At 53.6% G+C, this 25,632-nt stretch overlaps 12 protein-coding genes across 12 annotated transcripts; 8 read left to right on the top strand and 4 right to left on the bottom strand.

Moving 5' to 3' along the window:
• Positions 1-39: 39 nt before the first annotated feature.
• BAUCODRAFT_75521 (uncharacterized protein) lies at positions 40-965 on the top strand (the record flags this gene model as incomplete). Its single annotated transcript, XM_007681156.1, has 3 exons — positions 40-370; positions 433-704; positions 768-965. 3 exons carry the CDS (start codon positions 40-42, stop codon positions 963-965), a joined length of 801 nt encoding a protein of 266 aa, XP_007679346.1.
• Positions 966-1,056: 91 nt separating this feature from the next.
• BAUCODRAFT_37243 (uncharacterized protein) lies at positions 1,057-2,586 on the bottom strand. The gene has a single exon (XM_007681084.1). It carries the CDS (start codon positions 2,278-2,280, stop codon positions 1,135-1,137), a length of 1,146 nt encoding a protein of 381 aa, XP_007679274.1. The 5' UTR covers positions 2,281-2,586; the 3' UTR covers positions 1,057-1,134.
• On the bottom strand, positions 2,540-4,003 carry BAUCODRAFT_37242 (uncharacterized protein). Its single transcript, XM_007681083.1, has 2 exons — positions 3,151-4,003; positions 2,540-3,096 (listed from the first exon to the last, which is right to left on the bottom strand). The coding sequence occupies exons 1-2, from the start codon at positions 3,895-3,897 to the stop codon at positions 3,034-3,036; spliced, it is 810 nt and encodes a 269-aa protein (XP_007679273.1). The 5' UTR covers positions 3,898-4,003; the 3' UTR covers positions 2,540-3,033.
• Positions 4,004-4,444: 441 nt separating this feature from the next.
• BAUCODRAFT_245471 (uncharacterized protein) lies at positions 4,445-5,778 on the top strand. The gene is made up of 3 exons (XM_007681461.1): positions 4,445-4,560; positions 4,622-4,785; positions 4,872-5,778. The coding sequence occupies exons 2-3, from the start codon at positions 4,623-4,625 to the stop codon at positions 5,711-5,713; spliced, it is 1,005 nt and encodes a 334-aa protein (XP_007679651.1). The 5' UTR covers positions 4,445-4,560; position 4,622; the 3' UTR covers positions 5,714-5,778.
• A 94-nt stretch (positions 5,779-5,872) lies between these two features.
• Positions 5,873-9,382, top strand: BAUCODRAFT_245388 (uncharacterized protein). Its single transcript, XM_007681460.1, has 2 exons — positions 5,873-7,166; positions 7,224-9,382. Exons 1-2 carry the CDS (start codon positions 6,123-6,125, stop codon positions 9,165-9,167), a joined length of 2,988 nt encoding a protein of 995 aa, XP_007679650.1. The 5' UTR covers positions 5,873-6,122; the 3' UTR covers positions 9,168-9,382.
• A 436-nt stretch (positions 9,383-9,818) lies between these two features.
• BAUCODRAFT_245390 (uncharacterized protein) lies at positions 9,819-10,378 on the bottom strand. Its single transcript, XM_007681459.1, has one exon. The coding sequence runs from the start codon at positions 10,268-10,270 to the stop codon at positions 9,845-9,847; it is 426 nt and encodes a 141-aa protein (XP_007679649.1). The 5' UTR covers positions 10,271-10,378; the 3' UTR covers positions 9,819-9,844.
• A 1,714-nt stretch (positions 10,379-12,092) lies between these two features.
• BAUCODRAFT_245122 (uncharacterized protein) lies at positions 12,093-13,138 on the top strand. The gene has a single exon (XM_007681458.1). The coding sequence runs from the start codon at positions 12,558-12,560 to the stop codon at positions 12,858-12,860; it is 303 nt and encodes a 100-aa protein (XP_007679648.1). The 5' UTR covers positions 12,093-12,557; the 3' UTR covers positions 12,861-13,138.
• Positions 13,139-14,379: 1,241 nt separating this feature from the next.
• BAUCODRAFT_113998 (uncharacterized protein) lies at positions 14,380-16,540 on the top strand (the record flags this gene model as incomplete). The annotated part of the gene is made up of 2 exons (XM_007681457.1): positions 14,380-15,854; positions 15,933-16,540. The coding sequence occupies 2 exons, from the start codon at positions 14,380-14,382 to the stop codon at positions 16,111-16,113; spliced, it is 1,656 nt and encodes a 551-aa protein (XP_007679647.1). The 3' UTR covers positions 16,114-16,540.
• A 482-nt stretch (positions 16,541-17,022) lies between these two features.
• BAUCODRAFT_245188 (uncharacterized protein) lies at positions 17,023-19,646 on the top strand. The gene is made up of 2 exons (XM_007681456.1): positions 17,023-17,582; positions 17,632-19,646. The coding sequence occupies exons 1-2, from the start codon at positions 17,310-17,312 to the stop codon at positions 19,471-19,473; spliced, it is 2,115 nt and encodes a 704-aa protein (XP_007679646.1). The 5' UTR covers positions 17,023-17,309; the 3' UTR covers positions 19,474-19,646.
• Positions 19,647-19,780: 134 nt separating this feature from the next.
• BAUCODRAFT_37235 (uncharacterized protein) lies at positions 19,781-20,227 on the top strand. Its single transcript, XM_007681082.1, has 3 exons — positions 19,781-19,843; positions 19,903-19,995; positions 20,078-20,227. The coding sequence occupies exons 1-3, from the start codon at positions 19,820-19,822 to the stop codon at positions 20,177-20,179; spliced, it is 219 nt and encodes a 72-aa protein (XP_007679272.1). The 5' UTR covers positions 19,781-19,819; the 3' UTR covers positions 20,180-20,227.
• A 1,110-nt stretch (positions 20,228-21,337) lies between these two features.
• Positions 21,338-23,093, top strand: BAUCODRAFT_245238 (uncharacterized protein). Its single transcript, XM_007681455.1, has 2 exons — positions 21,338-21,747; positions 21,953-23,093. Exons 1-2 carry the CDS (start codon positions 21,518-21,520, stop codon positions 23,070-23,072), a joined length of 1,350 nt encoding a protein of 449 aa, XP_007679645.1. The 5' UTR covers positions 21,338-21,517; the 3' UTR covers positions 23,073-23,093.
• Positions 23,094-23,113: 20 nt separating this feature from the next.
• On the bottom strand, positions 23,114-25,474 carry BAUCODRAFT_125399 (uncharacterized protein; the record flags this gene model as incomplete). Its single annotated transcript, XM_007681454.1, has 4 exons — positions 23,114-23,846; positions 23,899-24,486; positions 24,533-24,811; positions 24,861-25,474. The coding sequence occupies 4 exons, from the start codon at positions 25,472-25,474 to the stop codon at positions 23,114-23,116; spliced, it is 2,214 nt and encodes a 737-aa protein (XP_007679644.1).
• Between the last annotated feature and the right edge of the window lie 158 nt (positions 25,475-25,632).

Below are 25,632 nucleotides of genomic sequence, written 5' to 3'. Positions count from 1 at the left end.
GCCCTCGCTACTCCAATCCAGGACCGCCTCCACAAGAAGATGGAGGAGAAGCGCCACGAGCGCCTGGCCAAGCGCCTCGCCGGCCGCAGGGGTAACAGCTTGCGCCCCCTCGCGCCCAACCTTGTCCCGGGCGTCAACCTCACCGGCCTGGGAGACTTCATCTCCGGGAATGACAACGGCGACGACAGCAACACTAAGCAGACTGTCTACTCTAGCAACTGGGCTGGCGCGGTCATCATCAGCAGCGGCATTACTGAGGTCACGGGTACTTTCACCGTGCCGAGTGTGAGCGAGCCGGCTGGCGGTAGCGATTCCACAGAGTATGGTGCGAGTGCGTGGGTGGGTATTGATGGTGATACCTGCGGTGCTGGTACGTACATTCAGCCTATCATGTCCTGGGCGTGTTCGAGGCTGACTTGGATACTCGAACAGCCATCCTCCAAACTGGCGTAGAGTGCCTCGTAGAGGGTACTGAGACCGCCTACTCCGCATGGTACGAGTGGTACCCGGACTATAGCTACACCTTCACCGACTTCGACGTTGCGCCCGGCAATGTCATCCGCGCCACTGTCCAGGCCACCTCGACCACGAGCGGCGTTGCGACCCTTGAGAATCAGTCCACCGGCCAGAGTGTGTCGCACACATTCAGCGATGAAAGCAGCACCGGTACCCTTTGCGAGACGAATGCTGAGTGGATTGTGGAGGTGAGAAGAACATCATGCTCCCTTCTACGTAGAAATTGCTGTGTTAACATGTGATGCTATCAGGACTTCCAAATCGGCTCTTCTCTCGTTCCCTTCGCCAACTTCGGCAGCGTCACCTTCACGGGCGCTTCCTACCAGTCCAACGGCGCTTCGCACGGCGTTACAGGCGCTACTATCTTTGACGTCCAGCAGAACGGCCAGACGCAGACGGATTGCGGTACTTCGGGTGATTCGGAGGTTTACTGCAACTATGAGGGATAAGTGTGACTACGATGATTTTGATGATGACATGATTTAATGTATTTCCGGCTCTTGTTCGCGATATGTTGATTGTATGCTTGGACGCTGGTATGGAGAAATGTTGCAATGGTGTACTATATTGTACTTATGTAGGTGGCGATAACGCTGTGATAACTTGGAGCACAAATAACTACTTGCGCACACTATCTTGATCACGCCCGTTTACCGCCGCCTCAATATACTCCGGTTCACTGCTCACCGTGGTGAGATTTTCACACCCATCCTCCTTAACCAAAACATCATCCTCAATCCTCACACCACCTACCTCCCAATACCTCGCCAGCACACCCTGGTCAACCACACCATCCCACCTTCCATCCTTGAGCTCCTGCTCAAACGGATACTTACGGAAGTAAATGCCCGGCTCATTCGTAATCACCGCCCCAGCAGGCAACGTGCCTCGAACGCGCAAATAAGCGAAGAACTCATTCGGGTCGGAGTAGTTGGCGTTCCCACCTACGTCGTGCGTGTCCATGCCTAGGTAGTGACCCAGGCCGTGTGGGAAGAAGCGGGTGGTGATTTTGCTATCTAGGATGTTATCAACGCTCAGGGATTTCTGCAGGATGCCCAAGTCCCGCAAACCGGAGGCCGCCACGGCGTGAGCGCGCATGTGCACGTCTTCCCACTTCACGCCGGCGCGGATCATGGTCATGCATTCCGTCTGCATGCGCAAGACTAGTTCGTAGATCTCCCGACTTTCTTTGGAGAAAGTCCCGTTGAGCGGGAAGGTACGCGTGATATCCGCGCAGTAGCAGTTGGACTCACATCCTGCGTCCAAGAGAAGGTTAAGCCGGCTGTCGAGCGGCATGTCGTTATGCACATAGTGCAGCGTGCTGGCGTTTGTTCCAGAAGCGCAGACACAGCCATACGCTTGTTCTCTGCAGCCGTTGGCATGGCAGTGCATGACGAAGACGGCGTTGAGCTCGCGCTCGTTCTTGGCCCGTTTGACGGACGCGAGGACCTGCTCGTGGGCGTAGGAGGAGACGATGTTGGCGTGTCGGATGAGGGCGATTTCGTGTTCGTCTTTGATGACACGGCAGGCTTCTATTGCTTTGCGGGTCCATTCGTAGTCGATCTGCGGGTCGTACTGGCGAAGATGTTCGGCGTGGAAGATGGCGAGATCGGCGCGGTCTTGGATCGCGAAGACCGTGGTCTGCTGCTTCTCGAGCATCTTGACAAGGCTTGAGCCGGTCTTTAATTCGTCGGAGGGAAGAACTTCGTCGATGTCGTAGCGTTCCATGGCTTCCTCGGGCAGGAGTGGCATGCCGGCCCACATGACATACTCTGGGTCCACGGGCGGGATCCATAGCGTGCTCTTGTCGGCCGCTATGTCGTAGGCGAAGAAGCAGTCGGGTAGGTCGCAACCGCTTAGGTAGTAGAAGTGGCGTCGTTGACTGGAGCCATGTCAATTGCATGATCTCTTCTCATAGTGGGACGTTCGCGTGATATCACCGAAAGTGTGTAGCTTGATCGTCATCCTGGCACCACCGTCAACTTCTGTACATGCGGAGACTGAGAGCAACCATGAGAGTGTACCTCCGTCATCTTGGTCGACTGCCCTTCGAGGTAGATAACGCCGGACGTAGGACCGCCATGGCCGGCAATCCACTTTGCTACTCGACGTGCGTGCGATTTCGCTGGATACTTGCCAGACGGTGGAGGAGGCAGATCTGGGTTTGCTATGGGTGCATTCATGGTATTGGTAGGCGCGAGGTTAGGAAGTTGCAGATACGCGGGCGAACAACTGGGGCTAAAGCATGACTGTAATCGGAAGGAGCGAATACGCTCAGACGCTGACCTTACTCAATGCACTTTCAGCACAACACAGCGTCAAGATGGTCTTTCGTGGTGTACGTGTAGCACAGCATTATGCATCCTCGCAAAACCGTTGGCGTTAATATCCGCCGTGCCTGATGAAGTTCCGTCCCATCATAGCTCTGTGCTGTACATATCCGGAACGCCGACCTGCAACAGCACCGTATATGCAAATGACCATGCTTCCAACAGTATACTGAAGACAAACTATAAATCAATCCTTCCACCTCGCCAAAAACTTCGCCATATCGCCCGTTGGACTCGAAACAGGTGCTGCCTATGGAGAGTTAGCATACCATATCAAGCAGCCCCAATTGTAGACGGCACTTACGGTGTTTTCAACGCTAACGACACTGAAAGTTTGCGCTTGCGTGATGGTTGTCTGCACGGTCGCAGGGCCCATCCAGGTTGTTGCAACGGTAAAACCGCTCGTCGGGAATAGAGGCGTGAACTGATTCACGGTTATCTTCGTTCCCGGCACCGGCTGCATGGGTGCATATTTCGTCAAGCCCGTCTGGAGGTTGTATGGCACGGTCCATTGGGCTGCGCCGGCTGCCGCACCACCGCCTGCCGCCGCACCACCACCACCACCCCCTGCATTATTGTTGACATTGTTGACAGTCACTGGACCGGCTGTACTGCCTCCCAAAGCAGTGACAGCATTCGCTTGCGCAGCTGGGGTGACGCCCGTCATGCCGGTGAGCGAGAAGCGGCTGGAGTAATTGATCACGGTTCCTCCTTGAGTTGCCACAGATACGAATTGCAGAAAGAAGCCATTCACTGTATTACCTGCCAATCCCGGCGCGATAGTCGCCGTGATACTGCTCCCTGAGGTGAACAATGCGGCGTTGGCTAGAGTAGTAAGCGGAAGCATAGTATTGCCGTCATTGCCGCCCACCATCAGCGTCACGGTGTATGTCGTGAGTGATGATAGCGCTGGCGCGGTACCCGAGTCTTGCCATGTGATTGTGACTGCACCGGCCGGTATCGATGCGCCAGCCGCAGGCGATGTGACTTGTACGTCCGCGAACGCGAGCGGGCAGAGGGCGGCGAGGAGGGTGAGGAAATGGAGCCGCATGCTGGGCGGTCAATGCGGTGTTGGTGTGGCGCACCTCTGGTGTTGCGAGTCGATAACAGGTAGCGGTGTCGTGCAAAGGCGCTTCGTTCGTGGGAGACGAGATGGAGGAGGAACGCGGGCGTGGGCGTAGTGGATGTTGTTTGCTATGAGACGGTTAAGAGCCGTCTAATAACAGTACACGCAATCGCCAAACGCCATGGGCTCGGCGAGCGGCTTAACTTTCTTCCGCATGTCAGCCGTACGATCAAGTCAAGCCCATGAAAATCAACATAAACACGCATCAGACAACCGGCAATCATCGGATCCATGAGCATTAACGACGTATCGGTCTTCTGTCATCTCCGTCGATTCCAACCAATAGTGAAGAGACAACAGTGGAGAGTTGAGGCATTGGGCGTTCCTTCTACGCCTGATGAACACCGCCAATAGAACGTTTTGAGATCCAGCATACTGAGACTACAAACACTTCGCCTCCTCTAGGGAGAGTGGTGCTGCTGTTCAGTGCCAACAATTTCACCTGAGGCCCTACGTTGAGTGTTCAAAACGGTTCGCACAATGTTTTAAGTTTCCTGCAACCAGGTCCACCAGGGTTGCTCGTGTCGAAAGCTTAGTACGTTCTGCATCGTAACCTTGATCAACTCGTTCACTTGATCGACTACCAAAGTTAGGGGACCCTGGACTGGGACTCGTACCTGACATTGGCCACTGCTGATCCTACTAGAAGCATGGCACAACATGCTGTATGGACGAAGGTTGCGAGCCATGAAAGACTTCAACGATCGTCCGTTTCCGTCTGCGCCATTGGATCGGCTGCGTATGTGTTTGGGGGCGAATTGAAGCCTCGACAACCTCGGGACAACGATGTCCACATGATCAACTTGGCAGATGGTAAGTGGAATTTGATAGTGCGCGTTCACAACCAGTTGGCCATGCAACGATGCTAAGCTTACATTCCTACTGATGCAATCCTACAGGCCATAGCGACAGGAGAGTCCAAACATTCTCTGCCAGCAAGGACTCTCCGCCACCGCGCGTCGGTGCGGCTGTTGCAACACTAGCCAACAAAATGTACATGTTCTCCGGTCGTGGAGGTGAGGCAATGGCTCCCATGGATGAAAAGGGTGGGCTTTGGATGTTCGATCCGTCTAAGGAAGCATGGAGCTTCTTGTCACCATCGTCAATGGCTTTCCCGGAGGCCCGGAGCTACCACTGCATGGCCAGTGACGGCAAAGACACCATCTACCTCCATGCAGGTTGCCCCGAGAAAGGCAGATTATCCGATCTGTGGGCATTTGACGCTTCGGAGGGGAAGTGGACACAGTTGGCCTCCGCTCCTGGCCCACCGAGAGGCGGCGCATCAATAGAATTCGTGGATGGCAGACTCTACCGAATGAACGGGTTCGACGGCAAAACGGAGCAAGGTGGTTGTCTGGACGTCTTCGATACGATCAGCAATAGCTGGAGTTCCACCTCCTATTCGGCTGACGGCACGTCGGGTCCTGGAGCTCGTAGTGTCTCAGCTTTGAAGGCAGTAAGGAAGAATGGAAGCACGGTTCTTGTTACCATGTTCGGTGAAAGCGATCCCAGCTCTCTAGGGCATCAAGGTGCGGGCAAGATGCTGAGTGATGTATGGTCCTACTCACTCAAGGAACAGGAGTGGGCGGAGGTCAAGTCTGCTCAAGATGTTCCACAAGCCCGAGGCTGGTTCGATGCCGGCGTCGTTGAGGTAGATGGAACGGAGGGCATTGTGATTGTAGGAGGTCTAGGTGAATCGAACGAGCGCTTGGACGATGCGTGGTTTCTCACGCTAGAATGAAGCCGCGCATTTCAGCTGGATTATCCATGTTGTCGTGCAAAAGCTGTTAACGCGAACACTGAGATGTGTAGATCCACAATGCAGCATGATTGGGACACATCACCTGTCGTGCAGAAGCATATTCGCATCTTACCGTCTTCTGATAGCCCGCATAGACCACAGCGTGAGTAACGGGGACGGTCTGCGCAACAGCAGGCCTGCCGCTTCAGCTGAGGATATTGCTATGTCATTAGCGCGGAAGGATTGGGGCCGCTTGCCAGCAGTCATGCAGCCAAGCAGCTGAGCACGTCCACTTCCTCTCGACAGCTGCACTGTCCTACGAAGAGTTGACTCTTCCATGGTCATTGTCATGGTCATGGTCAATGTCGATGTTTAGGTATGTAGCTTTGAAATCGAGTTTGTGGTTAGTATGAGCCTTTCTCCCGCCTACGAGGAGCCTAAGGCACACGCTGGCGCAAATGACAACGAACCTCAGGTGAACGGCATCAGCGATAGGGATACCACACCTCATAAGGCTTCCAGGGACGACATAGATCCCTCGACATCAGAACAATCTACGCTTCGAAAGACAGGACTTTCGGGCTCTCAGCACGGTCAAACGAAACTTTGTAGCCGATGTGAAGAACTGCAAATCACCCCGGAAAGCTTCCTTATCAAGGATGATCTGGGCAGCATCGGGCATCGTAACATAGCCAGCAGCCTCCGTAACGATGGACATGCTCTGCGGACTGGAGCCAGGGAGTTTGAGCTGGGAACTTTACAGACCGTTGTAGACAGAGCATCAGCTTGTACCCTGTGCGCACTGATCTCAGCGGCTCTGAAACGTGCCGGTAGGGCTTATAACCTCGGAGACTCCTCAGCTGTGTGTTATGCGCGATGGGAGGTTGATGGGCAGCATGCCAGGGGCCCAAGTCGTCGTGCAGCGATAGCGTCTGTGAGGCGGACCCGCCGGCTACGGATCGTATGGAGAGCTGGCGAACGAGTAGTCTGGGAAGCTTTCTTAATCCTGGTCGCAGGTAGTACTCCGTTCAGCCCGAACTCAGATGCTTCAGCGCAGTCTCAGACTTACAGAACATTTCTGGGTCGCAAGATTGAGGCGAACAATCGCAAGCAAGCTCTAATCAAGAGTTGGCTGGATCTGTGTCGTAAACATCATGGTGAAGTCTGCAAAGTGGACATTGCACACCCTCGCGAATTTGACGAGTTGATTGGTGAGACTTACTTTGGCGTGATTGATGTGGTGGACTTGCAGTTGAAACCGTTGCCGCGCCGTGCGAAATATGCAGCACTCTCTTACGTATGGGGAAAAGGTGAGCTGCCCTATAGAACCGTACGGCGAAACGCACCGAATCACCGAGAGCATGGTGGGCTCGAGCCTCATTTGGATCGACTGCCCAAGGCCATACAAGATTCCATTAAACTGGTACAGCAACTTGGCATCCGGTATCTCTGGGTAAGGCGCCACCTTTCACCCTAGTGGCTTAGTACGATTGGCTAATACGGTGATCAGGTGGATAGTTTATGTATTGTTCAGGATAGCAGTACATCTTTCAAGCTGAACGCGCAACACATGCACGCCATCTATGGTAATGCTTACCTCACCATCTGTGCTGCAGATGGAGAGAGCGCCGACGCCGGAATCATCGCCATGTATGACACTCCCGACAAAACGGACGACACAAGCGCGGAGATAGCACATGGCTTCCATATACAGCTTTCCCGAACGCCGGATATGGTCATCAGCGACACTAAGTGGGATCGCCGTGCCTGGACATTCCAGGAACGGATGTTGTCCAGACGATGCGTCATCTTCGCCGAAGGAAGGATCTATTATCAATGTAGGCGCACCTCGATGTCCGAAGACATTCACAACGAAGCTACTGGCAAAGCATGGTCTCTACAGTCGATCTCAGGGCCGCTGCGTTCACTGAACGAGATCAATGATCGTGCCCTATCATACTACATCACATCCGTCCCGATGTATTACCGGCGTGAATTAACACGGCTCCAGGATGTACTGTCTGCATACAAAGGCGTCGAGTCCCTGCTCGAGAAGAACATGAGAGCGCCCTTCTGTTTCGGACTTCCGACCTCACACTTTGACCTTGCATTACTTTGGCAGCCTCTGGCAGCAGGAGTGAGACGCAAGTCAGCTGATTTAGCCGGCCAAGAGTTCCCGAGCTGGGCATGGTGCGGCTGGATAGGTGGCGAGATTGGCTACGATCCCGACTCCCTTGAAGGATGCCTTGACAACGTGCATATGTGGCTGAAACAACACACTTGGATTAGATGGCACATCCGGGACGGCAAGGGTCGTTTACGTCCACTGTGGGATAGTCGGCTTGCGCCCGAAGACTTGAGTACTGAACAGCGCTGGCGAGGCTATCCTGGTTGGAAGGAATCGACCGCGGAAGAAGCAACATCAGACCAGGCCTCAAGTACAGAAGAAGATAGCGACGATACCTACACGTCCAAGTCATCGGCATCTCCCGATAGGAGAAGAGACTATCTCGATGAACCGGTTCGGCGTCTGGCTCCTCGTTCGCGGCTCAAGGACAGCCGCAAACGCCAGGACAAGAATTTGAAGTTCCTCTACAGGGAACCGCTTCCGCAGCAGCACCACACTCATCCAGTGCACGCTCAACGCAATATAGATCAGCCGTACTACTACCAACCAGAACACGACGAAGTGGGGTACACGAAACCACAACACAGTGCAGACCGTATACGAACGCGGAGACGCGAAGCATCTGATGCAAGGCGTGTTGTTGATGAGCGTTATGACGACAGGGCACCGATCAGGGCCAGCTTACGGCAGCATGATGACCACGGGATCCTGACACGTCCGCCGCCTCCACCCTTAACACCTGAGTTGATCTTGATGGAGCCTATGGACCCATGGGGCCGCGCAGGTGGAACCGCGCTTTTTCCCGATCATGAATTTCCAATGGACCGTTTTAAGTGCGAGCTGCCAGAGAACCTTTTCGGCGTGCACATGGCCATGTACGACTCACAACCTTCGCTCCTTTTCCCAGATATGTCCATCCTACAGTTTTGGACCATACGTACCTCATTGCACATCTTTCTGGACGAGAGCGACATGATCACAGGCCTATCAAAATGCCATGTCGGCGACTCCGCTGGGGATTGGTGCGGTACGATGACGGTGAACACAGACTGGCTTGCTTTGGACTCGCACGGACGGAGTGTTAAAGAAGGAGACGTCTTTGACTTTATCGCTTTGTCACAGGCCGAGGACTTTACTACCAAGGAGCAGAAGATCTGGAACTACTACATACCAAGCGAACGTCGGGATGCTAAGTGGGAAGTGTGCTACGTCCTTCTCATCGAGAAAGACCGTGAGAGGCATGTCTGGGAGCGTGTGGGTCTTGGGAAAGTGTTCTTGCACGCTTTCACGTTGGAGGGACGTTGGGATGAGATAATGCTCGGGTGATGTCAGCTAGTAGGCTCAGGAAGGTATACATTTACCCTACTGTTGCACACGACAGCTGATGGGACTCGTGCTCCTACATTGCACCGAGACTGCTGGGCTGAGTAAAGGCATCACTGCCGGTAAAGCCCACGGCTTTCTCGATTGCACTCGACTGAGCTGGGGCTTCGACGCCCTTCCAGCACGCTCTTGTGCTATCCGTGACGTGGGAGTGCCTGCCCGAGCATTCGCTTGGGATAGTTCGGAAGGCCGCTGTGGCATATAAGCCGGAGACACTGTGATGTAAACATAACTTGTAGCGTTCGCACAAAGGCTGGTTTGATCGCCCAACCCTGCAGCTCTGTACCTCAATCTCTTGACGGGGCCCACCTATGTGGCGCCTTTAAAGTAAATTTGACCTGCCGTTGCTCGAAGCCATTCACCCAGTCGCACAATGTTATTTGGTACAATCCAAGAAACAGGCTGTGCCGCTCAAATGGATGGCAGCAAGAGTTGGCTGGATTTGTACCAAGAATGGAAGCTGCTCTTCACGCCAAATCCAGCAGCTCTAAGAGCACTGTCGCATATACGTTTGTTCCGCGCTGTCCAGTCTAAGCGTGATTGTGGTCGACGGAGATGCAATGCATGAGCATGAACCAAGCGTCTGAGTCAAGTCCACCTCACACCTCCAACGCTGCATCTCAATACTTGCGAACCTCGAGCAGATACCCAACCCACATTACTGCGATCACCGTACAGAAGATAGGTCGCTGCGTTAACCCGTCCTTGCGCTTGTACTCCTCGTCCGCCCAGTCGGTGCCGGGGTACAGTATAGCGCTCAATCCTGAAGCGCAGTAGAAGCTCCCAAATACCGCAGCCCACCATAGGAGTGTCGTGGCTATGTCGGGCTCAACACCAGTTGATTGATAGGCAAGGGTGCATGAAGCAGACGATAGCATTGCTGCGAGGCTCATCGTCTGCCCGTTGTGGAACTTTGCGTGTGGCGTCCATCGGGGATTGTAGACGTGCGTCTTGTTGTAGTCCGCGGCAAAGGCACCCAAACTATACGAGAGGTTCGCCGCATATATGAGCGTGCGGCCGAGCGTGAAGGCATCTCCCACAGGCATGTTGTGCGGTTATCAAAGATCGTAGCGCCACTGGCTGCTCTTGTAAACCAATCAAGTAGACATTTGCAAAAGGCGAAGGAGATGTTCCCGAAGGTGCCGAGACAACGACCTGCGGTCAGTAAAACTACCGGGCGAAAACCGCAATAACGAAGATCGGACTGTGAACTTATATCTTAGCTGTAGCCTCGTACCAGCTCGGACTCCGCTTGTCCTAATTACAGCGTAACAGGCAGGCGGATACGGCATGAGATATGAGCTCCGTAGCCGCCGACCACGCTTCCAACAGTGTCGGGTGTCAGAAGGATACACCATTTGGATACGTATTCATTGGGGCCAATGGGGCGAGAAGAGCTGCATCTGTTCTTGCCCTAGAAGCTGGCGGGAGTCGCCGCAAATAAAAGTGGGGCAGTGTGCCACACTTCACCCCACACGCATCTCCTTGCGCTACTACAGCAAATATCCTAAATCATCTATGCACTAGAATAATCTTGATCGATCTGGCTCACAGGCTTAAGATAGCAGGAACATTAGCATTACCACGTTGCGAGTAGGGATGTTACTAAAGGAAGTCGTCTACATGAATTGCAGATCTGTTATACTAGTGATACTCGATCGTTGTAGCAACCGGGGTGTCCTCTAATTCGTCTTCCTACGAGCGAGTTTGCTACATTCTGTTATACGAGCAGACGATAATATGCATGATAGGTGATATACGGAATGGCGCAATGCAGTTCTCGATCTACAACGACACATCTCTTGTAATCAGTGTAAAACTCCCAGAACACTACACAAACTCTCGCTGTTCAACCTGCTGCTCGACGGTACTCTTATATACTTCGCCCAAAAACACTTGACAAGGAAAGGTGTCCAAAAAGATTTCATTTGCGTCGGCCGGGACTGTTTGATTGGGTTAGCAATGATTCAAAGTATCACCAGATAGAGTTTGATAAGGACCCACATCGAACCCGGGGCTGATCGATGGCAACGATCAATTTTACCACTAAACCACCAACGCCGCTTGATGTAAGCATGCGTACACATCATAATAGATATACAAATCATCGTAGACTCCAGCGGTGTAGTATGATCGGAAGATGGCAACATGGTGCGATCAATCTGAAGTGCACAGTCCGTCTTTAGTTCTCGACACAGTGTTGAGATTGTCTACAACACAACAAACTATCTTGGCAAAATTAGTGCTCTGCGCGAGAAAGCTCGTAGCAAGCCTAAACGCAAGCCTAAAGTCGATGCTACACAGAGGCTACGGTCGACGCTCGATAGCGAGCTGCTAAGGCAGGACTGTATGAATAGCAATGTAGAAGCGCTGCTACCGATGATAAATCGAGCGAGTACTAGCTTACCCTTCCTCGCCGAGCAGGAGTCTCGTCGTGGATTCTAACATGACCAGAACAGTGAAGACATCCTGGTCATAAGGTTGGGTTGGCAGGACATCTTTACGCGCGCTTCTCTACCCCGATGAGCATAGCCAACGCGTTTCCTATTCGTGAGGCATCCAGTACGTATGCAAGCCGTGTATATTTGGGGTCGTCTGAGGGACCCGCAGTGAAGAGGCTTGCAGACTGTAGGTTCACGAGTCGTACTGTCCGTTGATCTCTCAACCACCGTCTAGCCCTTATCTCCTCCATGACAGCGAAGCAGACTCTTCGTATGTAAAACCGGGCGACTATAGCAGGGCGGTGCGTCTTCCTAAACGCCTCACGGCATCCTGATGGAAAGCGAGCGCTTGTGTATCGAGTTGGAGCTCAGCTACTATATCACTTGTATTTCTTGTCGGAGAATTGGCTGTTAGTACCGCCCAGCCCGGGGATAGATGATGATTGATTGAATGACTAACCTATCAATGCTCTAACACATTGCTATTCATATCTGGGATTCCCTATCGACGCAAGTTTCACCTTTGAAGCTTTGCTCCTGTCAACTATGAGAGGGTACCCACAGGTGCAGCGTTGTATTGCTGTGCAGTGATGATGATTGTACAACAAGCATGACAGTTGCCACCATGCGTCAGAAGGATCAACAACCGAAGAAGGCAAGCACGCTCGACAATTAAGCCAGTGATTGAAGGCGCGTCGTACTAGACTTTTACATCCGTGTCAGCTGCAGCCGGCGTGGTAGGTGTCCCAACGCCAGCGAACATCTTTCGCCGTTGGAGAGGAACCTGCAGACTTGCATGCCGTACCCTTGACACAGCACCTGGTTCTGCGGCATTGCTGATAAGCGGTTGTTGAGGTGCAGTCACTCCATTGTGCCAGCTGTGTGTACTCGTATGATCGCACCAGCTGTGCCAGATAGCACATCAACGTTCGGCGCAGTGTTGCCGTCTCGTTGGCACAACTCGGAATCGCACCCATGTCATGGCGTGAAGTGCTGCACAACATGCATGATCATGCAAGCCAAGCTATGCTATGCGCCTAGTCAGCAAGCATGTGATCATACTCCCTCGCGCCATGGCATGGTTGGAGTGCGCCAATTTACAGCCAAGCTTGCCAGCTCTTACACAAGTGGGCCACGCAAAGAGTATCCTTACTCGTCGTTGGTCTCTCCAGACTGCGGATGCTGGGGTTCGTAACGTGCATACAGACGCACCAATTACGTGGTCGCCTGTAGCGTTGGGGACCGCATATGCTGGTGGAGGAAGAGTGGAGCCAGTGAGGTGAACTGCGGTGGAGTATGTCCACAGCGAACAGGTAGTATGCTGTTGGAGGGCGAGAGGAAGTCAGTCTCGCAGCACACCTCAGGCATACGTCTGCCATGCGTTGTCAATACACGCATCTGATAATGAAAAGGTTAAGAAACTTGGGATGAGAGCACGTTTATGTCAGCTTTGCCTTTCGGAGCAATGATACCAGGGGCACACGCAAGGCTCTACTGCAGGCTTCTCCAGCCGCATACTGATCCCCGACGGCTTCCATCTTGACGGGCCGATTGCCTCATTGTAGTTGCCGTAGAAGCGTGGTTGCAAGGCCACGCAGGGTGTGGCGATCTACCGCTGGTGCAGCATCGATTGCGGTTGCCCACGACTGCATGAGCAGAGCGTACTTTATCAGGAGATGGCACAGAGGAAAAGCGGAGAGCTAGAAAGCTGGTCAAGCTATGGAATGTGCTCCCCTAGGTGTAGCTCAGCATGCTCATGCGATTAGGGAACGACCGCGTCCCCGGGCTTGTGGCTGTGAAGAGCACCCGATTTCCTCCTCAAGGCTTTCACGGCGCCGAGTTTGTTGGAATGAATCAATCACCCGTAATCGCGCAAGAGGTTACGAACGGGTTCCAAGTCAACGGCCGGGATAACAGTGTAGGCTTCGACAGCCGCAGAAGAGCGAGCGAATGAACGAATGCGTCAATCAATCTCTGCCGATTTTGCTCGTTGAGGAGAATATCTCAGTACTCGGGGCTCGATGATGAGAGAGGCTTGTCCCGGAACAGCTAAGCTTTGTATCTCCGTATCCTACTCCACGCTGATCGGCAGCGTTTTGTGGCCCAGGCGGGTGTGGGACGACTGCTCCACTGTGCCTAGGAGAGAGCAGAGAAGCGTGCAGACGGAGTACTGTACACATTCGATCGCGAAGCAGTTACGATCCGTCGATACCTGCATCGCAAGCTTTCTTTCACCACCGTTCACCTCCGCTTGCCACAGCTTTGCGCATGTCCCTTCTCCTGTGCACGGCCATCCTCGCCCCGCACCAGAGCATTTTGCCTTCCGCCGCGGAACGTGAACCGAGTCTCGAAGCGACCGAGAATCTATCCTCGAACCAACTGGTTGGCACTCTTTCTGTGCATTCCCTTTGCAACTCGCATACCACATAGCGCAGGCTGCGTCAGCATCTTACCTTTCCGGACTCGGATCTCAACCTGTACTTGACGACACTGTCGGATCGAGCGTTGGCACCCGTTTTGTAACCTCGCTGATGAGAGGCTTGAGTGGGACACGGTGGCAGTACAGGAGGGTTGGGAGCCTACGACTTACGGCGGCGTCGTATCGGAGCATTGTCTGGACGGCTATACTATTGTTCGAGAACACACCCTATCAATACGCATGACTCGGTGAACTAGCACGCTTAACACTGGCATCCGTCGCCATGGCGGAGGTTATGCACCCCTCTTCAACGCCGGACAGCCAAGCATTATATCATTCGCAAGGTCTACGCCGATCGCATCCGTCCTCATCGTCGCTACATCTCGGTCATGAGGCATTGTCTACGAGTGCTAAGAGTCCGTCTGTCATTCAGCCTGCTGAGCACCAAGAGCATGCGCTATCAGCAGCGTCACCCACGCATTCATCTACGTCAAACTTCTCGTTCCAGCCAAGCCCTCCGACACTCTCACTAGAACCTCAAGCCAGCAACGACGACGATGATATCAGCTTTCCGGATTACGGCGGCGTACGTTTCAATGAGCGACACGAAGGCTCTGAGGAGTCTCATTCGAGCGATGAGCCTGTGGGCTCCACAACCGACACAACAGCGTCTGACTCGCCACTACCCACTCCCACCGTAGCCGACGATACTGCGATAAAACAAGAACCGAAGCAGCACGTCGATTATCTGAGCCACAACTGGCGAGAAGAGGATATATGGTCAAGCTGGCGGCACATCGTATCACAGCGAAGAGTGTACGGTCAAAGATCCCGGTTAGAGAACGCTTCGTGGCGCACATGGGCGAAGTCCAAGTACAAGCTTCGGACTGTGTCGCCGGAGACCCTGAACTGGCTGAAAGAGTCGGACGTCACGTGGCTTTATGGGCCGCTGAAGCCTGCAACTTCACATCCCATCACCGCACATCTATCCGAGCCGATGTCGCAGATCTCGAAGAGCAACTCGTTCGTCCACAAGAAGCCCATCTTGAAGAAGCGGAGCATGTCTGAAGTGATGCTGCAGAAGAGTCTATCCGCTTCTTCGCTAGTGAAGCAGGCTGCAGCTGCCGTGCAAGCTCAGCAGGGTAAGCACTCCCGCAAAGCTTCCTTTCACCGCACTCAGTCGGACTTCTCGACCAGCACCGCACCTTCGGAAACACCGAGTCGAGATCAGTTGGACTACTTCACTAGCCGGAGTAGTAGCTCTAACTGCACGCCATGTGAGTGCCACGAGAAACGGCACATCCGCTTCGATGACAAAGTGGAGCAGTGCATCGCGGTTGAGTGCAAAGAGGATCTCGAGGACGACCTTGAAAGCGAGATTGAAGATGGCCCGCGTCCAGGCTCTCCCGAATCTGGTAGTGACGATGGTGTGATCATGATGCGGCGCAAGGCAAAACCAGGCAACAGGAACAACAGCAAAACTAGCAGGAGTAGTTCGGTTAGTCGGAAGACGATCGAGACACTACCCGCCACAACGTTGAAATATCGGACCGACAGCCCCGACGTGAGCGAGGCACAACAACATCACGTTTTTGGGCGAGCTTGGGGCAGCAGTCGACTTTCACCGTCTCCATCACAAGAGACGTTGCGTCCGAGCCATCCATCTGCAAACTTCCTGCTCCCAGAGGAAAAAGAGGCTGAGGCCGAGAACAGCTCGTCTTGGTCTTTCGGAGCCAGCAATCCGAGATCTTCACTGGGTGCTTCAGCTTCGTCGTCAGAGGACGAGTACGAGGCGCTTGGCAACCGAGGGCGGAGAAACAAGAACAGCGGCGTTCGTGCTCGCAGTAGTACACCTGCACCAGAACCTAGTGAGAGCAACCTCAGGCGGACGGGTAGTGGCATGCTAATGCCGTACGATGATGAGGAAGAGGAAGTGATGGCGGTTGGCCTGTTTGGCAGGGTTAGCGAGACCATCAACACCGCCAGAGACATTGCCCACGTCATTTGGAATGTTGGCTGGAGAAAATGAAGGGATCGATCTTGTCGGGTGTCTATCAGGCTTCGATAAACGTCGATCAAGATCATCGTTCGGGAACGCAGACTCTCGGTTGCGAAGCCCGACCATATAACATTAGACGCTGCTGCGTTCAAACGAAAATGATCGGTGGGTGGACAACTGCCTGTGGAGGATCAAAGGGGCTACACAATATCTCTTAGGCGAGCACAGAAGCCTTGGTAGGCACAAGCACGGCATGGCTTGCAGCCTTCCTTATCGTTATCATCGTTTGACTGCATGGCGCTGGCGGAATAGACAAGGGACTCTGTATCCATGGCTGGCGGCACTCGTGCGTCTAATAGCCGCCAGGCTATCTTCGGACTTGTACATAGAATCATAGTATTAAGCTAGTCAGCTCGCTCTCGTCCCAGCTGCCGCGGTCGAATAACCTATCACCGGGCCAATTGTCCAGCGGGCTTTCCGCACAAACGCAGCGTTCTAGATTGACGTTCTTGCGCGATTCGATGCAGAGCGGGAGCGGCAAGGTGGAGATTCGGGCGAGTGTTTCTGCATCGCGATTCGTCGATACTGATGGCGCGTGGAGAAGTTGTTCGTACGGCGCCCGGACCCGCCGGTCAATGGGGCCCTCGGCCATCCATGCCTTCAGGATGATGCAGTGCGGTTAAGATGAACAAGCACTGCTCTTTCCTTCTCATATAGTGATCATTGCGTGTATTTCCAGTCTCTACTCCAGGTTCCTCTTCGTGTGTGGGGAGCAGTGTGAGACGTTGAAACCGTATAGCCTGAGACAACAGCAGCGGCACCAGCACCTCCATTTCGAAATCCCCGCTTCACCGACAAGGCAGGCGCGACTTGGTCCCCGGTACTTGGCCGATGACCTACACCCATTTCTACATCGTAACGTGAGAGGGCCAAGAGCAAGAGAGTATTGGCGCTGGGACTCGGCCTTCTCACGCCTTTCCGGATCACAGCTTCGACTATGTTTCGTCACATCAGATTCCTCTTTTCCATTCTCCTGTTCATCTGCATCTGCAAGGTATCGCAGGTGCTGAGCGAGAAAGGGAACATTCATATATAAGGTCACGGAACCGGCTGGGTGCTGTTGTTGGCCGGTTGACTTTGGATCGAGGAGGAAGCTGCACGTAGGAGGGGAACACCGAGCAGCGAGCAGCGAGCGTGAAGTGAGGAGTGTTTCAAGAGTGACTCGCATGATGGAGGATCCGCCCGACGTAGAGTCTCTGGTTTCGGGACTGGTCTCGGAGAATGACGCTGCCCGGAAGTATGCAGTATTCAAGCTGCAGGGTATGCTCAGCGACCCGTCCTTCGCAGATGCGTTCATTCAAGGAGACGGCCTGCTGGCTTTGAGACAAGCGGTCCTGGAGACCACGGGAAACACTCAAGCATATGCCTTCGGCAGTCTCGACGCCTTACTGGAGCTGGACATGGGCTGGGAGGCTTTGGATGGTCCCATTATCGAAAAGGTAGGCTTGGCGATATGGCTACGGCGAATGGACCGCTGATGTACTAAAGGCCGTCTCGCTAGCAGTGTCACATCCGCTTGTTAACACCGTGCGGAATGCTCTGACCCTCCTGGTCTTAGTCGTCTCGCGGCCACTTACTGGAGCACGGCGAGAAAGCAATGAGGCTTCCGGTTTTAGAGCGATTAAACCTGCACTGGACAGTCACCCGGAGTTTCTTGAATGCTTAGTCCAACGCTTGAGTGCTTCTGACCACCTTTTGTGTGCAAATGCTTTGCAGCTTGTGAATGCTCTCATGCGAGATGCAGTCATTAACGGCGGTGAGCAAGAGTGGCCAAAGTTCGTAAGGCGACTGCAGGACCTCGGTGTTATTGGCGGAGTAGGCATGCTCATGCGTGGTGATGCTGCTGGTGACCTAAGCAGTCCGCTCGCGTCTGCTATCCTGGAGTTCCAAAATCTAACGAAGGTTTTACTACGGAAGTGGAAGGAAGTCCGTGTCAACGTCGAGCTGCCCGAGCATAAGCGTGCACTCAAGACCATACATCTACTCAGCAGACCCGAGCCGTACAATCCGCCAGTGGCAGATGACGATGCGGATGGCAAGCCACCAAAACGACACCACCCTGAGAAATGGCGCCGTCTCGGCTTTGAGACAGAGAGTCCGGCGTGGGAGTTTGACGAGACTGGCTATCTTGGTATGATGGATGTGGTAGATTATACCAAACGTAACCAGGATGCTTACCACAAGGTCTTAATGGAGCAGTCAGTGCAGCCGAAGGAGCAGCGGTGTCCAATTGCACGAGCCAGCTTGAGTGTAACCGTCATTCTATACGAGCACTTTCAGATTGACGAAGCCATCGAGCTTGGGAGCGCTGGCTCTGAAGCTAGGCATATGGGAAGCCGTCCTACCGACGCCGATACGGCCTATCGCCCGTTGCTTTTACAATGGGGGAGGCTGCATGTTGCCGCCCTGAACGCCTTCCTGCGCATTTGGAAGGTTGCTGGAGCGGAACTCGAAGACTTCTACAAGATCGACGAGATAGTTCGCATCATTGTTGAGCGTGTAGTAGGCACAGCAAGCCGTAGGACTGATGTCAGCAAAGTGGAAGAAGAGCTTCGAAGTGTCACACTCGAGACGGCGAGAAAGTGGCAAATGGAAGGCTTAGATGACATCTACGCGGACGCTTGGGGGCCTCATCTTCAGCAAGTGAGAGAGCAGTTGCATCATGAGAGCTTGCAATTTATGAAAGAGCAGCGTGTTCGCTGCCTATTGAAGGGTGCTTGGTTCCCAGCCAGCATGGCTACGGCGGGCCGTACTGGGCCGTGGCGCTACGTCCGGCTCAGTCACAATAGGCGTTGGCTGCACCACCTTGAGTATGCCAGTAAAGGCAGCAACGAGCCAGCATTGGCCGATTTGATCGAGAAGATCGACCTCGACGTTGTGACCTCCGTAGACAGCAACGTGTCTGCGTCGGAAGAGCAGCAACCGCTCATGAATGGTGACAATTCCAGTAGCGAAACACTCAAAGACTCGCAGCAACACGTCGGCAGTACGACTACGACGAAGATCACAGTCATGGGCAACGCATCCAAGTCCAACACCGAGGAGTCCGTACTACTAGAATTGTTCCCGCAGACCGCATCTGAAGCCTCGGAGTGGCTCGACGGACTACTGATGCTCTTAAACCAGCAACCCATCACCAAGGACACGACGTCTTTGATTGACATGATGGTTGACTGGGGTGTGCGGTTACGCATGCTCAATCTGAGGTGGGAAGACGTCGATTGGGACGCCCTCGATCAGAGAGTCAACGGCGTGGAGATCGAAGCTCGAGAAGTTCCCAGTCGGGAGGGCCTGGACAATGATTACTACTACGCAATGCCGGAGGCGTGATACAAATGCCTGTCAACATGCTCTTTGTTCTTGCGGTTTCCGGCGTTCTCGCAGCATCAGGGACTCGCGAGCTGCATAGATGATGCCGGCGTTGGATTGGGACCGGATTGGCTGGGTTGGGGTGGGCAATGGAACGAGTATTAGCATATGATAAGCGCTTGCGTGTGTCACTTGTGTCAGCAGCATATCACTTTCCTCGAATGAGAATACACTTATAAATACCTTACGTCTTGACAGTAATGATTGGCCACTCTGAAAACACCCTCGTCGGCTTCGAGGGCGCGTACGAGCATTTCTTTGGTTTGCACGATTTCACATCACATATGAAACGCTGCTGCTACACAATATGGCTGCTGGCATGACTCGCGATGTGTGTATCGCTGCGATGCACGGTGAGTGCAGAAGTAGGGCTGCTGACCGAGCGGACAGTCTCACCAACTTCACGGCAATCTTGGTGGATCAATTTCCGGCCTCGTAACTTCCGCCGGTCAGCAACACTGGAGGCAGGTGCGAACGCGGTTGGTAAGCTCTACCTGTCTGGCCTATACGATCAAAGTTGTGTACGACGCGTATATTGGACGCGATGGAGCTGAGGGTTTGATAGACTGTTAGCTGCGCTCACGGTGTGCCCGCACGTGTGCGGAATGGGCATCACATAATGGGCTCGGTGCTGTCCGTTTTGGTTGCTTGGAGCTGCATTGTCTAGATCAAAGTGTAAAGTCCATTACTGTCAGTACTGACACAACGCTATCTGCTTTCCCACACGTGTAGACACATGCATTGAAGTTTGTGCCAACGATATATGGTAATCCTTGGCGTCGCGTGCGCGGATGATCAAAATGCTAGTCCCCGTCGATCACTGCGGTGTGGGTGCGCTGCATCACTTGTGGACCACTCGTACCTGTGGAGGCCTTATGGGACCGCATGCCGTGGCCATAAGGGTGGAGAGGGATTAATTAAATCATGGATTTCGTGTTTATGAGCCATTGCAGGCGGGACATGTTACACAGCATAGTACGAGCCCCGCGGTACCGTGTGTTTGGAGATTGAACCCAAACGCCCGTGGCCCTGAAGAAGCAAGCGAAGCGTTATCCTCGTCAGGGACGAGCCCGTGCTTCATCAGCGCTCATGGAGATCGACATTCACTGCCGTGTCAACGACGATCACTTCCATCCTAAATATATGGCCTGCCGCCTCCGTATGCATTCCTATGCGAACGTTATCCCTTAGAAATCCGAATTTTAGGCGCTTTTCATAGCCCTATGTAAGATGACCCGGATGTTGCAAGCCTCATCGTCCTCAAATCAGGATCGCGGTGCCTAAACCAAGGGCATCGAGTTCAGAAGCCTCTGTTGTAGGGCTCACGATTGGTCTGACCCACGGCTAGGAGGCGGGGTCACGCTTGGACCTACAGTAGCCGTTCGACTAATGCATCCTCTTACACGGTGAAGGAATGAAGTGAATCAATTCTTCCCACGTCACGGAATGATGGCCAGGGTGGTACAGCTTAGACGCCTACAGCCTGCTGAACATGCGCGTGCTTGGTTGAGGAGGGAGCAAACTGGTGGCGCAAGGCGATCTTTCGACGGCGAGGGGAGCTGGTGGATTGCACGCCCGAAAACGCTGAGTAGTGCTGCCAGTGGGCTTGATATCGTACCGACACGGACAATGCTGGGGCCATGAAGATCATTCCGGGATTGTCATGTGGAACTCATACGATTGGGTGGAGCTCAGCATCCCTCGCTGCTTACGCCGTTAGCCTTCGCGCATCCTCCCTGGACAGCCTTAGTGATATCGTAAGTAACAGTCGTGGCATAGACCACGATACAGCAATGGTAGCGTCAGTGGCGATCTCTCTGCCGCATCTTTTTGCGTAACGTCCTCTCTCTAGTTCGCATCTCGATATGTTCTCGCAACAAACACACCTCATACTGAAGGTTACACAAGCACGGCTCCAGATGCAGTAACTCATCCACGGCGCTGGAACGCTGTGCAATTTCGAACGCCAAACTCCACCAGGCGTACTGCGGGCAGGCACTCCACCATGCAGTTTACCAGCAAACGCCCTGCTGCTGAACCACAGTATGAAGCTCGTGTCTCCATCGACCTACTTGCAGACCCAGACTTCCCCCTCCATCAACAACGAACTCCGACCCGATCATCCAGCCGCATTATACGACCCCGAAGCCAGCAGTCGATGCGACGAAGTCTGTCCGTTAGCAGGCCGGACATGATCACTCCCGATGAGTTTGCGAGGCTTCCAGTCTCTGTCCAGTAAGTCTGAGTGCTTGACACTATAGCATCATCCCCTGCGAGCGCCGTCGACTGCACCCATGAAGTATTGCCCTTTCTTGTGCTTGAGCGTCCCACAACAATATCTCTTGGCTCACTCGCTACTCTCTCAATTGCGAGTGTTGGCACAACGGACGGCCCTGTCTGACCCTGAATTGCCATTTCAAGGACACTGACATCGTTGTAGGAAGAAATACTTTTCCGAACAAGAACGACTCCGTATAGCGCAGGAAGGGGCTGCCCAGATGCGGCGTAAGCACTCTCGCAAGCCTAGATGGCTCAGCATTGGAACTTCCGTGGACCTCAAACGTCCGCAATCTGCGCATGAACTGCGAAAGTTCTCGTCGTCTTCGGATCGATGTGGCACTCCCGACCTCTTCCACCAACACATTATCACGTTCGAGCAAGCGCTATGGTTCTTGGATTTGTCAGACAGAGCTCGTCGTCAGCAGTTCTCCAAAGCTGAAGCTGCGCTGCTAAATGCCGAAAGCGAAGCGATCTTGCAAGCGAACAACGCGGGCGCGACACACCCTGCTTTGCAGCATCGACAGGCCGTCAAATTTGAAGACACTATCAACGTAGCAGGAGCGGCTGAAGAGACACGGCCATCAGCTGGTGAAGCTCCCGATAAGGGTTCAGGTGCTCTCCAGGCGCCAGCGGACAACCTTCTGTCTCCCGCACTCCACCGCGCCGCTACAGCTGCACGTGCTCGAAGACGGTCACCGTCGCCACGCCCGCCCGAAGAGGCCTATGTGGCTGCAAGGAAACCCCCCCGCCGAGCGTTGGCGCTTACGCCGATCAAACTGCCGCCGCCAACTTTGATGCCACTGCCGTCTCAAAGTCCGGTGTCACCAAAAACGATCGACTTCCCTGACGACTCCGTGGATGATGACGCAGATACCATTGATAGCGAAAGCCCCAGCACGCCCGCCAGCAGCACAGACATGGCCGTGCGCACTGTCATCCAGTCTGCATCCTTCGACTCTGGCATAGGCCTTCCATTGCAGCTCAACGTTCCGGACAAGGACGATTCACGCCTCGAGTGTCAAGCTTCCAAACTCGAAAGAGCACCAGGATCTAGGGCAGCGGGCAGACCAGGATTCCTCACTCCTAGCGGGTCCTTACACGACTTGCCGAGACCTGAAACGAGAGACTGTGGTATCGATGACACAGACCCTCTTGCTCTTGCACCTTTGCGAGTCATTGATGATCCCACTGGCGCTCAGGGTGCCTTTGCATTACGCACTCAACAGGAGCCGAAAAGTCGAAGGACTTTATGGAAAGGTATGAGCTTGAGGCGCCGCTAGACCACATACTGCGCTCCACGCTGTCACAAGCTGATATGTAACTACATCCATGGCGCTATTCGTTCATACGGCTTGAGCGTAGCTCCGCCGTTCCACTCGTCGTCGCTGACACCGTCTGCGTCCACCTCTACTTCCGCTGAAACTTTTCGTTTCTTGGTCAAGGGCGCCATGCTTCCAACATTTTGGGGAGACTCGCCCTGCAACGACGGACATCTTGCGACTTTCTGACACCGCACACGCGTCGTGACTTCCGATTCACTGCCACTCTCGCTCCAAGCGCGCCCGGTGCGCGAGCAGTCTTTTAGGCGGTGCATCATTTCCACATCATTGATAAAATCCTTTCGTCTCTTGTTGACCATAACGCACACCCAATCATTGATGTGCTTGTCGTCTTTATCATAATGGTCTCCGATATGCTTCATCCGATATTCTCCCGGTTTCTGCACGTCTGCTTTACATGGAACAAGGTCCTCGCAAAACCCGCACCAGAATTGGTCGGAAGCATTGTCTCCAAGGTGCATGCCATTGCAAAGAGCGTCTAGACTCTTCGTTCGCACTTCCGCATGCCGGCGCTTTATATGAGATCGCATTCTCTCCCGTGCGTAGACCAACTTCCCACAGGTCTTCTCCGAAACTTTCACATTGCACCTCCACGCTTCACGTATCCGATGTTGTGACTTTTCGTGCCTCTTCCAATCGTTTCGGCTTCCAAATGGCTTAAAGCAGTAGGGATCGGTGCAGCCATAGGGCCGGGTATGGCGTTTTGTATGTTTGCTGGGCTATCCGTTAATATGTGTCGTGAGGCTCCGCACAATCCGTTACATACCGAAGGTCACACTCACGCTTTGTCGTCTTAGTGCAGTAGTCGCACTTGTGGGCTCCCCCAGCATCGCTCGGTGTCAGTGGGTCGCTTTGATGGCCAATTTGCGCTTCTGATGTCTTGGGTGCCTGAGCTTTCCATACGCTTGGCTCATAGTTGAAAGGCGAGACTTGTGGCAGCAAATGAGGTACTGGTCTTTGCAAGGTTTGTGAAAAATGACGACTTGGTTTTGGCATCAGTGACTCCGCGAGTGAGCTCAGATCACTAAGTGTGACCGCTGCCTTGCTGAGCATAGAGAGTCCGTCTCCGAGGTCGTGAATTGGGAAAGCAAAGCTCGGGTCTTGGTGAGTTGATGGCATGATCGAAAGTCGATCGGCACCCTCACCAACACCTGCGAGTTGGTTGCCAGGGTCATTGCTGCTAACAGCGAACACCAGATTGCTGTTGTGTATACCCAGGTCAGGATCCTCACAGATGGGTTGACTGATTATGTCGGGTCGGAACAGGTGACGTTCGAAGGGATCAACCTGAGACGGTTGTGAGCAGTAGCCAGATTCCACTGTCTCGGCATCTTCTGGCCGCTCTGCTGCAGACCTACGTATGGTTAGGTACTTCCTGCCGTCACATTGGAGGTACATACCTCTTGACGATGGCATCCGCATCATGATCTGCGTGCTTCCTTTTCACGTGAGCCTTGAAATTGTCACGGCGTAACCAGAACTTGGGTTTGCCAGAGTTTGGATGAGCGTGGATGCAGATGATACAAACATAGCCATTGGAGCATCCTACAAGGGGCCTTCGCTTGTGGACCGAGCTGCGATGGCGCTGAAGATCGTTCTGGGTTGCGAACCCTTCATGGCTCCGTCCACAGCCAGGCTCATCACACCTGTGCGGTTTTGTATGCTGAAGCTCATGCTTACTACATGTCATTAGTCCACAATCAAAAGTCATTGTGCATTCAGACTCACTGTGCATCTGACGGGTTCTTGAGCTCCTTGCCACACCATTGGCATGGTGAAATCGCAGGTTTACTCCGGCTTCTGGCACTTCTTTGAGATGGCCGCTTCTGAGCTCCGCCACCGTTGGCGGAACCACTCGCAACACTCTCCGAGCTCGCGATATGATAACGCTGTCTATATGCGGCCTCCGTTGCCTCATGCGATGAACATGTACTTTGGTGTGCCGGAATCGACGAATGGAACGGCGTGGGTCCGCTCGTCACACTCAATGAACCATACGCTGAGTCCGTGAGCTTCGTTGCCTGATTGCCACTGTATCTTTGTTGCAAACGGTCATGTTGTTCGCTTAAATAGCCAGGCGCGCCTTGATAAGAGATAGCGAGCGGTAATTGTGGATGTCGCTGGAGTCCCATGAACGGTGGGTTATGTTGCGACAATGACATGCGATTGATTTCATCAACGTCAAAGCTGCCACCGTTGCCGGGATTGGCAGAAGTAAGATATTGGGGCTGGCCATGAGCTTCAAGCTGTAGGTCGACGAAAGGACTGAAGGTGTGGTGAGAGTTTGTCGCATTGCTAGGCTTCTTAGCGGTGCTGCCGTCGGTGTATGTTGTGTCGTCCATTGCGATGTCGTTCCGGACAACGCCAACTGGATAGTGGATCTACAAAGACGATCGTTGTAAGACGGGATGGAGATTAAGGCCACAAGCCATAGTCATCAGAGTGGAAAGAAGTAGACATGCAGCATATCAACGTGTTACCGTGTAGCGACCTAACAGCC

This window comes from Baudoinia panamericana (assembly GCF_000338955.1).
Source record: "Baudoinia panamericana UAMH 10762 unplaced genomic scaffold BAUCOscaffold_11, whole genome shotgun sequence".
In the NCBI taxonomy this organism is placed as follows: domain Eukaryota; kingdom Fungi; phylum Ascomycota; class Dothideomycetes; order Mycosphaerellales; family Teratosphaeriaceae; genus Baudoinia; species Baudoinia panamericana.
This window is presented reverse-complemented; position numbering and strand designations above follow the sequence as displayed.

What these genes read in the sequence shown, in the direction of transcription:
- BAUCODRAFT_37235 (XM_007681082.1), top strand. Translation starts at nt 19,820, where the DNA reads ATGGCTGCTGGCATGACTCGCGAT. An exon ending in CTGCTGGCATGACTCGCGAT is followed by an intron (nt 19,844 to 19,902) that starts GTGTGTATCGCT and finishes CCGAGCGGACAG; the next exon opens with TCTCACCAACTTCACGGCAA. An exon ending in GGCAGGTGCGAACGCGGTTG is followed by an intron (nt 19,996 to 20,077) that starts GTAAGCTCTACC and finishes AGGGTTTGATAG; the next exon opens with ACTGTTAGCTGCGCTCACGG.
- BAUCODRAFT_245471 (XM_007681461.1), top strand. Translation starts at nt 4,623, where the DNA reads ATGGCACAACATGCTGTATGGACGAAGGTTGCGAGCCATGAAAGACTT. An exon ending in CATGATCAACTTGGCAGATG is followed by an intron (nt 4,786 to 4,871) that starts GTAAGTGGAATT and finishes GCAATCCTACAG; the next exon opens with GCCATAGCGACAGGAGAGTC.
- BAUCODRAFT_37243 (XM_007681084.1), bottom strand. Translation starts at nt 2,280, where the DNA reads ATGTGGGCCGGCATGCCACTCCTGCCCGAGGAAGCCATGGAACGCTAC.
- BAUCODRAFT_245390 (XM_007681459.1), bottom strand. Translation starts at nt 10,270, where the DNA reads ATGCCTGTGGGAGATGCCTTCACGCTCGGCCGCACGCTCATATATGCG.
- BAUCODRAFT_37242 (XM_007681083.1), bottom strand. Translation starts at nt 3,897, where the DNA reads ATGCGGCTCCATTTCCTCACCCTCCTCGCCGCCCTCTGCCCGCTCGCG. An exon ending in TCGTTAGCGTTGAAAACACC is followed by an intron (nt 3,097 to 3,150) that starts GTAAGTGCCGTC and finishes AACTCTCCATAG; the next exon opens with GCAGCACCTGTTTCGAGTCC.
- BAUCODRAFT_245238 (XM_007681455.1), top strand. Translation starts at nt 21,518, where the DNA reads ATGCAGTTTACCAGCAAACGCCCTGCTGCTGAACCACAGTATGAAGCT. An exon ending in AGGCTTCCAGTCTCTGTCCA is followed by an intron (nt 21,748 to 21,952) that starts GTAAGTCTGAGT and finishes ACATCGTTGTAG; the next exon opens with GAAGAAATACTTTTCCGAAC.
- BAUCODRAFT_245122 (XM_007681458.1), top strand. Translation starts at nt 12,558, where the DNA reads ATGATCGCACCAGCTGTGCCAGATAGCACATCAACGTTCGGCGCAGTG.
- BAUCODRAFT_245388 (XM_007681460.1), top strand. Translation starts at nt 6,123, where the DNA reads ATGAGCCTTTCTCCCGCCTACGAGGAGCCTAAGGCACACGCTGGCGCA. An exon ending in TTGGCATCCGGTATCTCTGG is followed by an intron (nt 7,167 to 7,223) that starts GTAAGGCGCCAC and finishes TACGGTGATCAG; the next exon opens with GTGGATAGTTTATGTATTGT.
- BAUCODRAFT_245188 (XM_007681456.1), top strand. Translation starts at nt 17,310, where the DNA reads ATGATGGAGGATCCGCCCGACGTAGAGTCTCTGGTTTCGGGACTGGTC. An exon ending in ATGGTCCCATTATCGAAAAG is followed by an intron (nt 17,583 to 17,631) that starts GTAGGCTTGGCG and finishes GATGTACTAAAG; the next exon opens with GCCGTCTCGCTAGCAGTGTC.